The following is a 13,751-nucleotide window of genomic DNA, read 5'->3' on the forward strand; positions in this document are numbered from 1 at the left end:
ACCACTGATCCGTGAGTCCGCAATACGGGACCACAACCCGATTTGTGGTCCCTTAAATTTGAGTAAAGATATAGTAGTATAAAATTATAAAATTTGGCCATAAGGGCCTTTAAGGCCATACAGATATTTTTAAGAATTAGAAAGTTCAGTGCTGAAGGAAATTGGTTATAAAAAATATTTTCTTACTAGCGATAAAATTATAGCATTTAATTGTACAGTAATGTTTCGTGAAAATGTTTGAAAATATAATAAAAGTGATTTTATTAAAAACAAACCACTTTGAATGACGTCTCTAGTATTTGCGAATCAACCAATGATAAGAGAGTTGTAATAGATAGGTTTACGGTAGGTCAACCGACCAATTAGTAGAACCCATCGAGAAGAAGAGGAAGAGAACTCGAGACGAAATAAAAAAAAAAACACTGAGCTTCCTCATTATGTGAGTTGTGAATCAGAGATGTTTTTTTTACATGAAATTGCATTCTTAGCATAAATCTAATTTTTTGGATTCGTCTTACTAATGAACTAGACGATCGATTTACAAAGCGTGCTGTCTACTAAGGCCCAATTGATCATTTACTATCTCAATGTAGATCGCGAATGATCTCAAGAGTGGGTCAGCTGTCTTCGCTTCTCTGTGTTCTCTATTGCTGCTTCATTTTCTGCAGGCTTCAGCATTTCTAACACTAGACTCGGCGCGGTCGGATGTCGCGAATCGTTTCCGTTTCCCGCTCAATGTAAACGGTTCGAATAAACCACTTAAACCGCGAAGGTGTTATTAAAGTGCTCAAAGTGATATTAAAAAGTTTGAGAGGTTTGTTAAAATAATTCATGTTAATGCAATCGAATTATTTAACGTAGACGTTAAATTAATTGATTTATTTCAACACTTTATTATATACAACCACAAAAAGGACGGAAAACATTTTAGAGAAGGGAATATGGAAGTCTAGGCATTGAATGGGCTTATGACCTGTCATTGGCTGGTTTAAGTGGCTACTTTACACACTGTGTAATATTAACTATTTTGCCCATGTTAGAACATTCATCTTTATTCAATTCTTCCATCTGTTGCTTTTAGTGAAGTTAAAGAGCTGAAACCTTTATTGTTGTGAAGAGATTCATGTGATTAAATTATTTCACATACTAGGCAACACCTGTAAACAATTTTTCAATTTTGCGGTGAAATCCAGTATTTTGTCTACAAACATTTGGACGAACTCAAAATATTGTAATATACACATGCAGTTTACATACATTTAAAGGCATATAAAGGCATATATGCCTTACGGCAATTTCTTTATATTTACCCAAACCGTTTGATTAGTGAAAATAAGTAGTAAATGAATATATCGTTAGAAGAATATTTTAACTATAAAAGATGAAAGATAAAAGAACAGTTTTTTTTCTTCTATAAACAGAAATCAACTAAATATCTATACTATACTATGAGGAAAAGGAGAGGAGAAAGGAAAAAGTATTCAGAAAGTGATATTTTAATCGTTGAAATTACAATTTAACCATGTACCTATTAACAATGTTTTGACTTTGTTCAAATTTCTGTCAGAGATGAAGAACATTTTAGAGAAGAGAATGTAGAAGTCTAGGCATCCACAGGGCTTATGTCCTGTCATTGGCTGGTTTAACTGGCCAATTTACTTACCGTGTAACATTCATCATTCTGCCTATATTTGAACATATAAATTCCTTCGATTCTTCCATCTGTTGACGTTTGTGAAATTAAAGATCTAAAACCTTTATTGTTGCTTATAAATATTTTCAGGCGTTGCCTAGTATGTGGGTGAAATAATTCAATTATATGAATCTCACCCGCAACAATAAATGTTTCAGCTCTTTAACTTCACAAACGTCAACAGATGGAAGAATCGAAGGAATATACATGTTCAAGTATAGATATAATGGTGAATGTTACACAGGGTGTAAAGTAGCCACTTAAACCAGCCAATGACAGTTCATTAGCCCTGTGGATGCCAAGACTTCTACATTCCCTTCTCTAAAATGTTCTTCATCTCTGTTGTGATGTGTTCATGTACCTATTCATTGATATGTTTAAAATCAAGCATACCGTTTATTTAGGAAGTAATTGTTTTATGATTTAGATAGTATGTAATAATGTTTTCTGTCATTGCAGTCACGTTAAAACTCAATAGGTAGACATATTAAAATTGCCTACTTTTTGCTGTCCGACAGTATAAAATTGCTAGAGATAAAAAGCATTTCATTCAAATCAGAGTTTTTATTTAAGTTATTGATAAAAAATGTTTTTTCTACGTCTTTATCACTGTGATTTCGGGTCTTGCTTTGGTGAGCAAAAAGAGATATTGTGCTATCTACACTATTCACTCAAATGAAATACGTTTGAATTTTTACTATTAATTTTAAAAAAATAGAATAAATGTTATCATTTATATTATTAAAAAAATATATTTACAATCGAGAATAATCTTTCAAAAGTATAGGCGTATAATTTGTCAAAAAATAATATTGATGACAATTTTTTTATTTCACAATTGTGGTGTAACGATTATGAATCATCTATTTGAAAGAGGGACGAGCATTTTTATTAAAACAGCGAACGGAATTATTGTTTTCTTCCACCACAAAAAATAACTTAAAATAAAAATTTATTATATAAATAAAACACGAGTGATACTTTAATCCACAAATTTGGAATATCCAGTGACCGGTTTCATCGCTTTCGCGACATCTTCGAGACTGGTATCTTTATTAAAGAGTTAAATGTATTTATACAGAACAGAGGTAAGGATAGATAATTCAAAGTAAGTAAATTCAATAAAGTTATTTTTATCTTAAGGATCATTATCAACAAATTTTCTTTGGGTTAACTAATGGATTGATATAATGCTATTTTAATGAGTTTAAGTATTTTATTTTATTTTTGGTGTACCATCCTTCGTGAGTGTGGTTTTGTACATAATGATTTCTGAAAAACAAAAGGTAAAAAGTCATTAGTAAAATTATATTACAATGGGTAAAGTAATGAAGAATGCACATGTGTTATCTTTTCATTAAGTAATTCTACGTCGGGTTTATTTTTTAATTTATTAATTTCGAGAATTTCTAATTTGTCAAGTTTATGGCCTTTAGGTGAAATATGAATTATTTTTACATTATTTTTTAATTCGAAGGAATGTTTGTTTTCGATTAAATGATTGGCAAAATTTGAATTATCTTTATTATTAGACCATGATTGTATGTGCTCTTTTATGCGTGTTTTAAAGGCTCTACCCGTTTGGCCTACGTAGCATTTATTTTTACAGTCGTTACAATTAAGAAGGTAAGTCCCTGATTTGGAAAACTTATATTTTTTGTCTTTAGTTTTATATTATTAGTATTATATTTATTATTTAAATAATAAATTACAATGAACTTCCATCACGAATTTTCACTTACAAACTTAAATGTTTTTTTAAAATAAACATTTAATTATTAACCAGTGAATCGAACCTGAGACATTTTGCATTGTAGTTTAACTTGCTTATAACTACACCACTAGCAGGACCACCTCGGAATATAAAAGTATTGTACATTTATAACTGGTAAATTATACCGACCTAACATATTGCGAACTTAAAGTTTATTTACCTTACGTTTACACACCTTACTAATTATGTTCTAACTTGTGATGTCACGAAAAACATAATATTATGTATGGTTTTTTTATTGAAACAATAAAAATCTGATTCACGCTGTAAGTTGAACTTCCTTTTACAATGGCCAAATTATACGCCTTACAACTCCTTGACAAAGGAACAGCCGTGTTCCGAAATCGGTCGTTCGGTATGTTGATGAATTATTTTTTTATTGCACATTCATATTTGTACATTGACGGGCTTACTGTCAAAAGCCACTTTCTTCCAACCAAGTTATAATAATAATAATAAATTCGTCTAATTTATATAGCGTCATTTTTGTGAAAAATCACCTCAAGGGCACTTTATAATTGTATACGTAAACTTAAATTCTAACTAATCTAGAGTGACATATTATTTTTTCTGATTTAAAATTGAGGGTACGATAAACTAAAGAAGTGAAATTTTAGTTGGGATCTGAACTGTCTGGGACTGTCGATGATTCGTAAGTTTGAAGGCTATTGTTCTAGGCGGAGGGGCCGGCAACAGCAAAGCACGATCTCCGAATCTAGTGTTTGGGAAGCTAGACAAGTTTTCCTCTGCCTGAATCAAATGCTGACCTAAGAGTAGAGTTTCTTTTACATGTATTTTCCCTAATACAAAGGTTTGATAGGTATCTTGAAGCCATTTCATGATACTGAGGTATTTGAATACTGTCCAGCAAAGCTTGTATGTTATTCTCTATGGGCTTTTTAACCAGTGCCAATCTCGAAAATGTTGTGAGATGTGAGAATATTTTTTACTCCCGTAATAAGCCTCACTGCTGCATTGAAAACAGATTGAAGTTCATCAGTTTTTCGAGTTTAGGTAAAAAGTACATGGTTGATATGAAATATTTATTTAAAAGGGGTTTTTCACAACAGAATATTTCATACTCCTTGGTATTTCATACTCCCGAAGCGTAAGACTGATCATCTTACCTTCATGTTACAAAAAAAATGATCAAGATACGCTGCGATTGGTGTACCAATACAGGTGCGGAAAGAGGAATGATGATGAAATTATTTTTATACAAGACATTCAAAATATTGAACACGTTTCTCTTTGTCTCAATCGTCTTTTTTCAAATTCGTCTTTGGCAGTCTCCGTGGTCTAATGATTAAGACGCTGGCCTCGCATACGGAGAGTTCGGGTTCGATTTTCGGTGTGATCACATTTTTTTTTCTTCTGAAGTCTTGGTGTTCTGTGACGTAATTTATCATTGTAATGAGGAACCTTAACCCTAAAGGAAATTGGATGCAAAAAATGTTTTCTTAAGCGCAGTAAAAAATAGAGCAGTAAAATGTACGAAAAATGGGTGTGGTGTATGCAAAAGGTTTTGAGTTCGATTTCCGACATGATTGACATGAAATATTTATTTTAAAAAGTTTTTTTACACTAGAATATTTCATAATCTCTGGACTGGCACCTGATGCATAAGACTGATCGTCTTACTTTAATGTCATAAAAATTATCAAGATAAGCTGTGATTGGTGTACCAGTTCAGTTCCCTATGCACTATTAGGATTAGGTGAGGAAATAGAAAAATGATAATGATGATGTGTGATTTCGAAAGATATCGGTCTATGTATATGAAATCTTAAGATGGTTAAATTCCTGTATTAGTCTTCAATGATTTGGTTATACCGAAAAAAAACGTTTCCAAATGTTTTTTATTTAAAGTGAGTTAGATGGCTTTTGCGTAATACCGCAAAACGTGTGAGAGGAACATTAATTTGTATGCTAATTCCCGTGGTTATAAAATATTGCGATATACAGTAAACATGTGAATTCATTTGGCAATTCCTAAACAAATCTACTATTATAGTTTATATTACATATTGCGTGTTGATTCGTGCTAATTTGGTCTAGTGGATAGAGCGCTTGACTATCATACACGAAGTTCCGAGTTCAGTTTCCGACAAAGCACCTGGGGTGGTATTCTCTACCCCCTAGAGAGCGATTAATTTGAAGATTTAAATTTTTTTAATGTGACTACACTTTGCTTTATATAATGGCCATACTGATGATTAAACTTCAAATGGTGTATAAAACTGCTTAAAAACGGAATTAAAACTAATACGGTTTGGTCATTTCGACCTAATTAAGTGTTTTGGGTAATGCCCAAGGTCGCATTAATCTTCTGAATAAAAATCATCATGTTTGATTTCACGTGTTCATATTTTTTTTTGCGTTTAATCATCAGTGTGGCCATACATGAACCGAAATATCCCCGAATTAACCACTATCTAGGGCAGTGGACGGCAAACCGCGGCTCGCGAGCCGCACGCGGCTCTTTAGCCACTCGAGTGCGGCTCAACGCAAGTGACACTTACTGTTCAGATTATTTAGTCTACTGGTTCTATAGAAGAACATCTAGGACTATTTCCTTTTGAATGATTGATATTGCAAATACTGTAATCGAATGCACGGAGAAGCATCATATTTAACTTGATAAACTAATTTCAATTTTAATTTCAACATATGGAGCTAAAATTATGACCGAAGGGAGAACGGTTTATTTTCTATTTTCAAAGCAAAAAATAATCACGAGATGCTTTTTTACTATCGCATCATTCATCAAGAGGCGAAAAATTCAAAATGTTTGGTGATTTGGTGATCAAGATTGTCAACACAGTTGTCGTTAAATCTTCTTTACTTTACTAATTTAAAAAATGTTTACTCGATAACAAAGAGTACAGGCAGAAATCTTTACTGCATAATGAGGTTTGTTTGCTTTGAAGTGGAAGCAGTTTAACGAAAAGAAATTTGGCACTCAAAAGAAATCTTAATCTTCGTAATACTGATCTTTGGCTCTTTTGACTAATGAGTTTGCCGACACCGCTGCTCTAGGGGATAAAGAATATTTATAATTGCATCCCTGGATTCCTGCAACTAGCGAACACATTTTCGTAACCTGTTAAGAGGATAATATGCTGTGTAAAAGAAATTTGATGAACAGATATTTCAACATTGTTTTCTTGCCAGTCCTCTCGCATTTGCCTCTAGTATTGTGCTTAAAAGACAACTGCACGTCGGACTGATTATGCCTAACTCAAACCGATAAAATTGCGGTTTCGTTGTCCTCTTTTCCGTACCTCAAAATTGAACCGATTTTATTTTTTTATCACGAAAGAATATCAGAACGAAATTAACTGTGTCGGTACATTTTCCTTTTTTTAAAATTATTCATTATTTTTGTACACCGTGCGTTCGAAAATAGCAGGTAAAATTGGGCGCTTTTATTGATTTTTGGATGGTCCTAGAGCATCTTGATAAAAAATAAATTTAGTTATTATATTTTTCCATCTGTTTACTATCTTCCAGACTGTACGTATCGAGACGTTAAATGAGCCGGCTTTGTAATCGCACCATAGATAAATACAGACTATTATTAAGCATACCATACTGTCTTGGTAATTGTCAAAAGTCATATAAAAATCATGTTCAAGCGAGCATTTTTGCTTGAATTCGGTTTTATTCCAGTTCATGATCGCTTTGAAGTGGCTAATAAATTTTCGGGAACATTCATTGTTTAGATTCCAGCATATGTAGAACATACCGAGTTGGTTAAACATACCGAGGTATATAGAGATGGTACAGAAGTTAAGTATACCGTCTCGGTATGTGCCGATGAAGATAGCCTAGAAACTACAACGTGAGTTTACGTACTACCGTGCAGATATTATATCTACCGTGTTCCTGCGGTGCTCGCTCTGTCAGGAGAGCCCCCTCTACCACTCCAATGTTTCCAACCCTCAAACAACAAAAAACACAGCCCGTTATGGTCACAGAAGTTTACTTTATGAACATGCCTCGTACGATCGGAGTCCACAGCATGTCGTACTCGCACCTTCGTTTCACATGTTCGTTCGTTCGACACAGACACATGAGTATATTACCACAAATATAGGAGTAGAAACATAAAAAATAATTATAAAAAATATTTTTAAAAACATATATATGGCACATCAATATGGTAAACAGTAAACTCAAGCATTTGGAAAATCATCAAGGAGTTTCCCACTCAAATCCCTCGCACTAAGGAAAATCCAGTCCTTAACTCCTTTCTTGAAAATAATTTTTGTCCTTGAGAGCTTAATACGTTCTTCCAAAATATTGAACACTCTCGGTACGATAAAAAAGAGATGTCTCTGAGCAAAAGTCGTACGTGTTTTGGGTATGACATAATTCATGCTCTGGGAAAACCTCGTACGGACATTTTGCTGAGACCTCTCCTTATTGTTTGACCAGAAGTGTGTAAGTGCTTCTTTTAGGTACAGTTGTCTCATATCCAGCACCTTCATAATTATATGATTATATAGTCTGTTGTAAAATTTACATTATGGAGATGCCTACGTCAATTTAAGTACGTGGTACGTAGAATTATATGTAAATTAAATTCCACAATTAGTTTTTGATTGTAAATTACTTCATTATTTTAAAATTAACTTGTTTTTAAATTAATTATCTTGTGGGTAGTGAGTCCGAAATAACTGTACAAAAGGTTAATGAAATATAAAATAAAATGAAAATACGCGTTCTATTTTATGAAATAAAAATATATCATATAATTCCAATTTTCGGAAACGTTTATTTTTTCGTTGTGTGTAGGAAGCTTTTATAAGCGAGTTTCTATGGTTTGTATTACAATAGGAAGTTAACGTTAATCTTTAATTTTATCTACAAAGTAAAACCAAATTTCTGTAGGAAAAATGTATAATTTTTTTCCTGAACATATTCAAGTTACCAACAAGTGTATTTATCATAAAAATTTACTCATTTTCGTACATAAATATTTATTTTATCTCGATATGTACCGATCATATTTATTTTGTTTGAAGTCACTCAATTTAAGTTTAAATTATTGACTTGAAAAATTAAAAACTCGTGTTCCGAAACCGCTTGGTATTTTAAGTTTAATTGAATGATTTTATAGTAAACAAATATATGGTTAAATATAATCATAGCTTTGAGTTTTGGGTAGAGATAATATTTTAAGATTGAATTCTTGATGTGTCCTAATAACATGTCTGTAGACTAGGGTGATTAATTATTATGTTACTAAATTTATACCGAATAAATGTTGTTTGCAGTACTGAAACTGAAATGTTTTACATTCATAGATGATTATAAAAACAATATTGCTGTGTTTTTGAAATCAAATGTCCAACGTTTAGTTTTGTGCATGTAAATGAATTTTCGCTTCTTTTATTACTTTTTATTTTCTCTTTTCCTTTCTTTAAAAAACAATTAGTCTTATCTTCTACCCAATCTTTATTATTACACAAACTGATTTAATTACGCTATGCACTTATTTCATATAATTTTTTAATGATTGTGAAGTTCTATAATTGAGGATATACACTATTTGAAAAATGATGCTATAGGACGGGTGCGCGTGAGTTGATTTGAGGTTAAATGAGAAAGATGGATAACAATTGAAGTTATTTATTAAGTACCTAGTTACACACGAGTTAAATCCTATTATTTTGTACAGAAGGAATTTATAATAGCGAGCACTGGCGGAGTGCTGTGGGCAGGCGACACGAAATGTCAAGATGAAATCTCGTCTGAGCTGACGTTGCAGCGGATCACGCGTTGCGGGCCAAAGCGGAGTTCGGTCCTGTTAACCTCACGGCTGTTGGTTTTGCTCGCCACAATATCAATGCTTACTTAAAAGTTACACTTATTTGATGTATCCTGTTGAACTCGCAAATAAAAAAAAAAACTAAATGGAAAATCACCAAATCAGTGCGGCATTTCTAATACTTATTTCAGATAAACAATATTTAATGTAGATATTATATTCAAATCAATTCATCAATGCAGTTTTTATATGTTGTATATAAGTTTTTTCAATTAGTATATATAATCAGTCAATAGGGAAATATCACGTGCTACGAACACCGATAAAAATATATAAAATGGATTTAGAATCATTAATTGTGTTTTTAAAATCAATATGGATATTGTAGAGAAGTGTTTTCATGTATAACTTCAAAAAATAAAAATTGTTTCACTAGAAAAAAGCGACATGTTTGGCATTGATAGTTGTGACTTGTGACGTCAAGATTCGTGACGATGTTAAAAAAAATCTAATGATTTGGAACAAAGCTGAAAATGACGTATTAGGGGCGTGGCCAATGAAAGGACCGTTTTTGCGGGAATTCAAAATTACAAATTTAAAAATATTTTTTATGCTACTGATAAGTAGCAATTTTTTTTTTTTTTACTGGACAGTATTTCATAGACTCTTTTTATTAAAAAAGATATAATAAAAAAACGTTATATTTCCCTATTCAATTTTATGTATAAACTATATAATATAAGTAGGTACTAAGCATCGTTAACAAATTAATTATCAACAATCGACGTAATTAGGCCAAGAAATAAATAATTATAACTACCTTGATTGACATGCAAACGAGTCTATTTTCTTATAAATTGATAATGAATAATTGTAATAATAATTGATGATTAATTTTTTATTATGTTTTGAGTTTGCTAGTTTTCTATTAAATTTATTACTGATAAATAAATAATAGCAGAGTGCCTATTATATTTTTCAAATTAAATTTCTATTAATATTTTGGTTCTTTTTATACCCAAATATTTTTTGATTAAAAATCGTTTTCTTCTATTTGTAAAAGACCCTGTTAGAGAGGGGTTCCTACAGAAGGCACAAAAGTACATATTTTATACATTTCTGGGCTGGTATTCTAAACGCAATTACAACGCGGTGTAGCGCGATTTTACGTACTAAATACACGTTATAGCGCGCTGCAATTGCGTTCGGAATACCCGCCCTGATATGAATAGAAATAATTAGATTATTACATTATCATGTTTTCTAATTCTACATCTAACGCGCGTGAGCATCTATTCTTCGTCTGTCCACTACATCACCAGCATCTACATTGTTGTTTTAAAAATGTAAATATCGTAACTTTCTTTGCGTTTTTATTAATTTTTTAAGATTTTCTTAATCACATGAGGTAAACATACACTCTTGTTTTCGAACAGGGAAATCGGTAGCCTGAGAAATCCACCGGATAACCGGTCGTTAGGATAATCAGCAATCTTATGTATGTAGTTTAAAATACATTCACGAACGTTTTACTTGCTTTTTAGAAACGCTAAAATAATTATTGCATATTAAGTCGATCGCACACGGTCGGACAAACAAAACATTTACCTCACTGTCAAGTTATGTCATAACCATGTACCTACACAATAATATGAAGATTATAATATGTATTTTGTTTTCAAAAATAATAGTTCGTAAAAAAAAATACATACAGCAATGTTTCGATAAATATTTTTTTTTAAATCGCGCAAAAACCTTTCCCCGTTCTAAAATAAACTGCTGCGTAAAATAAAAGAAAAAAGTTTGCGTGGCCATTAAAGTATTTTTTAAAAATAGTTTCTTAACGCTATAATAGATAATTTTGTATAATATGCAGTATTTTGTCTGTACTTTGCTAAGAATTTTTTAAATATTTTTTATTTAATATGAAACATCGAAAATACGCTCTCAACGGGATAACGTGTTCATTAATTTTATTGTCTGTTTCTTATGTCTTCGTGTTGTTTTATATTTTAGAATTATGTAATTAAGATGATTTGTTAAAATGTGTTTATTTTTCCAGATTGCTAACCTCGACAAGAAGGAAAATAAATCCAGTGTCATTTAAAAGTTTTATATAAGTTTTGTTTTTTATCAAATCTTGCTGATTTTGATTATGCCCATGTGGAGGAAATGTGGTTTGTGATTTTTGTGTGATTTTGAACGTTTGACAAAACAAAGTTTTGATTTTGACAGTCCAAAGTGATAAACATCAAAATGGATCTCGAGTTTAACAATCTTACTTATACAGTGCCAAATCGAGGAATAAAGGGTAAGATTTTTATAAACAATTACAGTGTACCTACTTCTATCTCTCAGGACGATGTTAATTTTGTTATTTTTCTCACTTACTCACCTAATTTTCAATGTCCATTTATCGCATTTTGCACGAATCGTGGCCATGACTTTAACGATAAATGATTTTTTAAATCGTGTCATCTTTATCTTAGTTTATCAAAAGTAGAATATTATTTTGCTTAAAATTTAATGTTCCAAAATTACTATGTGTCTGAAGAAGGTCTTTATAATTATAAAAATGATTAAAAACAACTAATACGGCGCAATTTAGTATACGGCTTTTAAGACAATAAAAACTATTATAGAATTGTCAAAATTGTTGGCAGATTGATAAATAAAGTGATACACACAATCGAGCCAATGACAGGTAAAAATCCTAGATTTCCATTGTTCCTTCCCTAACAATTCATTTTTTTCTTTCTGTTGCGATATCTTTTTCGTAATTTCGAAATTCGCAAGTTGTAAACCGTTGATTATTTATAGTAAGGTTAAGATGTCTTAGAATAATTTTACAGAAAAATAACGACAAATCACCCAATCCAGAGCTTGACATGTAAGACTGTTATAAATAACATTATTTTGCGTTTATTAAAATAAATATAAAACATATCATCAATAATTATTATGAATAAAGTGACTTAAACACAATAACACACCTAAGACCAACATAAATAGGTACGCATATATTATATATACATAATATGTATATCTACTCTCATTCACAAACCCGCACACCCTGTGTGTTTGTGGTTATCTGTTAATGGCATACTGTTGATGTCCCCGAAAATGAAAATTAAAAAAAACTGTAACTACCATCTTTTTTTAATTAATGTTTCCACTATTGTTCATTATAATTCCTGTTTATTTTTTTTATCAATAATTATCTTGCATGACAAGGCGTATGCATCGGTACTTAAATTTTTTATGTGCGACTAATTTTGGGAGCCATTGTTATTACTTAACTGAGTTTAAATTATTTTTTTTAAATGTTTGCTTACTTTTCAACTAACCAAAATAAATCGTATTAATGCAGGTATTCTGTAAAACAAACTGCATTCCGTATCGTCGAGATTTTTTTAATAAAATAAATAAAAAAAATTATAAATGCAAGATTATTTGACAATATTCCACTTACAAGATCATTTTTTAATAAATTCCCTTGAGTATTACAAGTGTAATATGTTGCGTTTACTGTTTTATTTTATCCAACTCTCTGGAATAACGTTTAACTTGTCACAATGAATTTGCATACTCATACCTATTAAAATAATTCCGCAATTAAATATATTAGAATAATAATTATTGTCCTCAATACATAAGACAAATGCACATTACATATACATATGTACAACAAATTATGTATAAACAATTCTTAATCATCATATCCCTGTCTGCACTAGATGGTACATAGGGCAATGCATTAGAAGAACCTTGGGTGTGCGGTGGTTTGATTTTGTATGGAATGAAGTAATAAGAGAACAGACTCCGGTGACAACTGTCATAAAGCGGAGGCGATGCGGATGCTTCCTGGCCTTAACCATGCTTGCCTACTTTACAACTCATCAGGTTCTCGACGTCTTGGACGTCCGCTGTTGAATGTTCGTCGGTAGTTTAAGTCATAACTACGGGACACAAACCTGACTTGGGAGGACGCACATGAGCTGGTAGCCGAGAGAGATGCTTGGAGGCTCTTTGTGGACACCATATGCTCCAATTAATGTTAACCTAAGGATCCCCTCAATGCCTCTGTTTTTTTTTATTTTAAAATAAAGTAAATCCGAAATTTGCAAACAAATTACACGAATAAAAAGAACACATAAATAATAACTAAAGACTATAATAACATTGACAACGGTAAAAACATTTTTTTCGTCATGAAAGAAATACATTACAAACACATGAGCATAATGTACTGTAGTGTTAGGAAAAATTCAAAAATATGAAAACACATTTCATATTTAACAAGAAACGAAATGAAGGTACGGGTATATATTTTACAAATGACAACAAACAGAATTAAAAACGCGGTTATTTACAATGAGAAAACTGCCATGAATGAAGAAGGACTCCCTGGGTGATCAGAGGCAGAGGATCCGAATACCACCTCCGTAAGGGGAGGACAAAACAAAAGAACGTGTGCGTTCCGCTCGGAAGGAAGGACAGTCCCAACT

At 31.7% G+C, this 13,751-nt stretch overlaps 1 protein-coding gene across 4 annotated transcripts in view; it reads left to right on the plus strand.

Annotated features, from left to right (window-relative positions):
* The first annotated feature begins 570 nt into the window (after positions 1-570).
* The window catches only part of LOC148280928 (ATP-binding cassette sub-family G member 1), an 86,836-nt gene continuing 73,655 nt past the window's right edge, over positions 571-13,751 (plus strand). For 3 of the 4 annotated variants that reach the window (XM_088227579.1, XM_088227580.1, XM_088227578.1), the window contains exons 1-2: positions 571-814; positions 11,306-11,554. In XM_088227579.1, the coding sequence (XP_088083705.1) occupies positions 11,500-11,554 (55 nt within the window). In that variant the 5' untranslated portion in view covers positions 571-814; positions 11,306-11,499. The remainder of the gene's footprint in view (positions 815-11,305; positions 11,555-13,751) is intronic. The other variant, XM_088227581.1, reaches the window with a different exon arrangement.

Source organism: Micrasema longulum, unplaced genomic scaffold (genome assembly GCF_059751315.1).
Source record: "Micrasema longulum isolate JH-2025_06_02 unplaced genomic scaffold, ASM5975131v1 h1tg000511l, whole genome shotgun sequence".
NCBI classification, from domain to species: Eukaryota; Metazoa; Arthropoda; class Insecta; order Trichoptera; family Brachycentridae; genus Micrasema; species Micrasema longulum.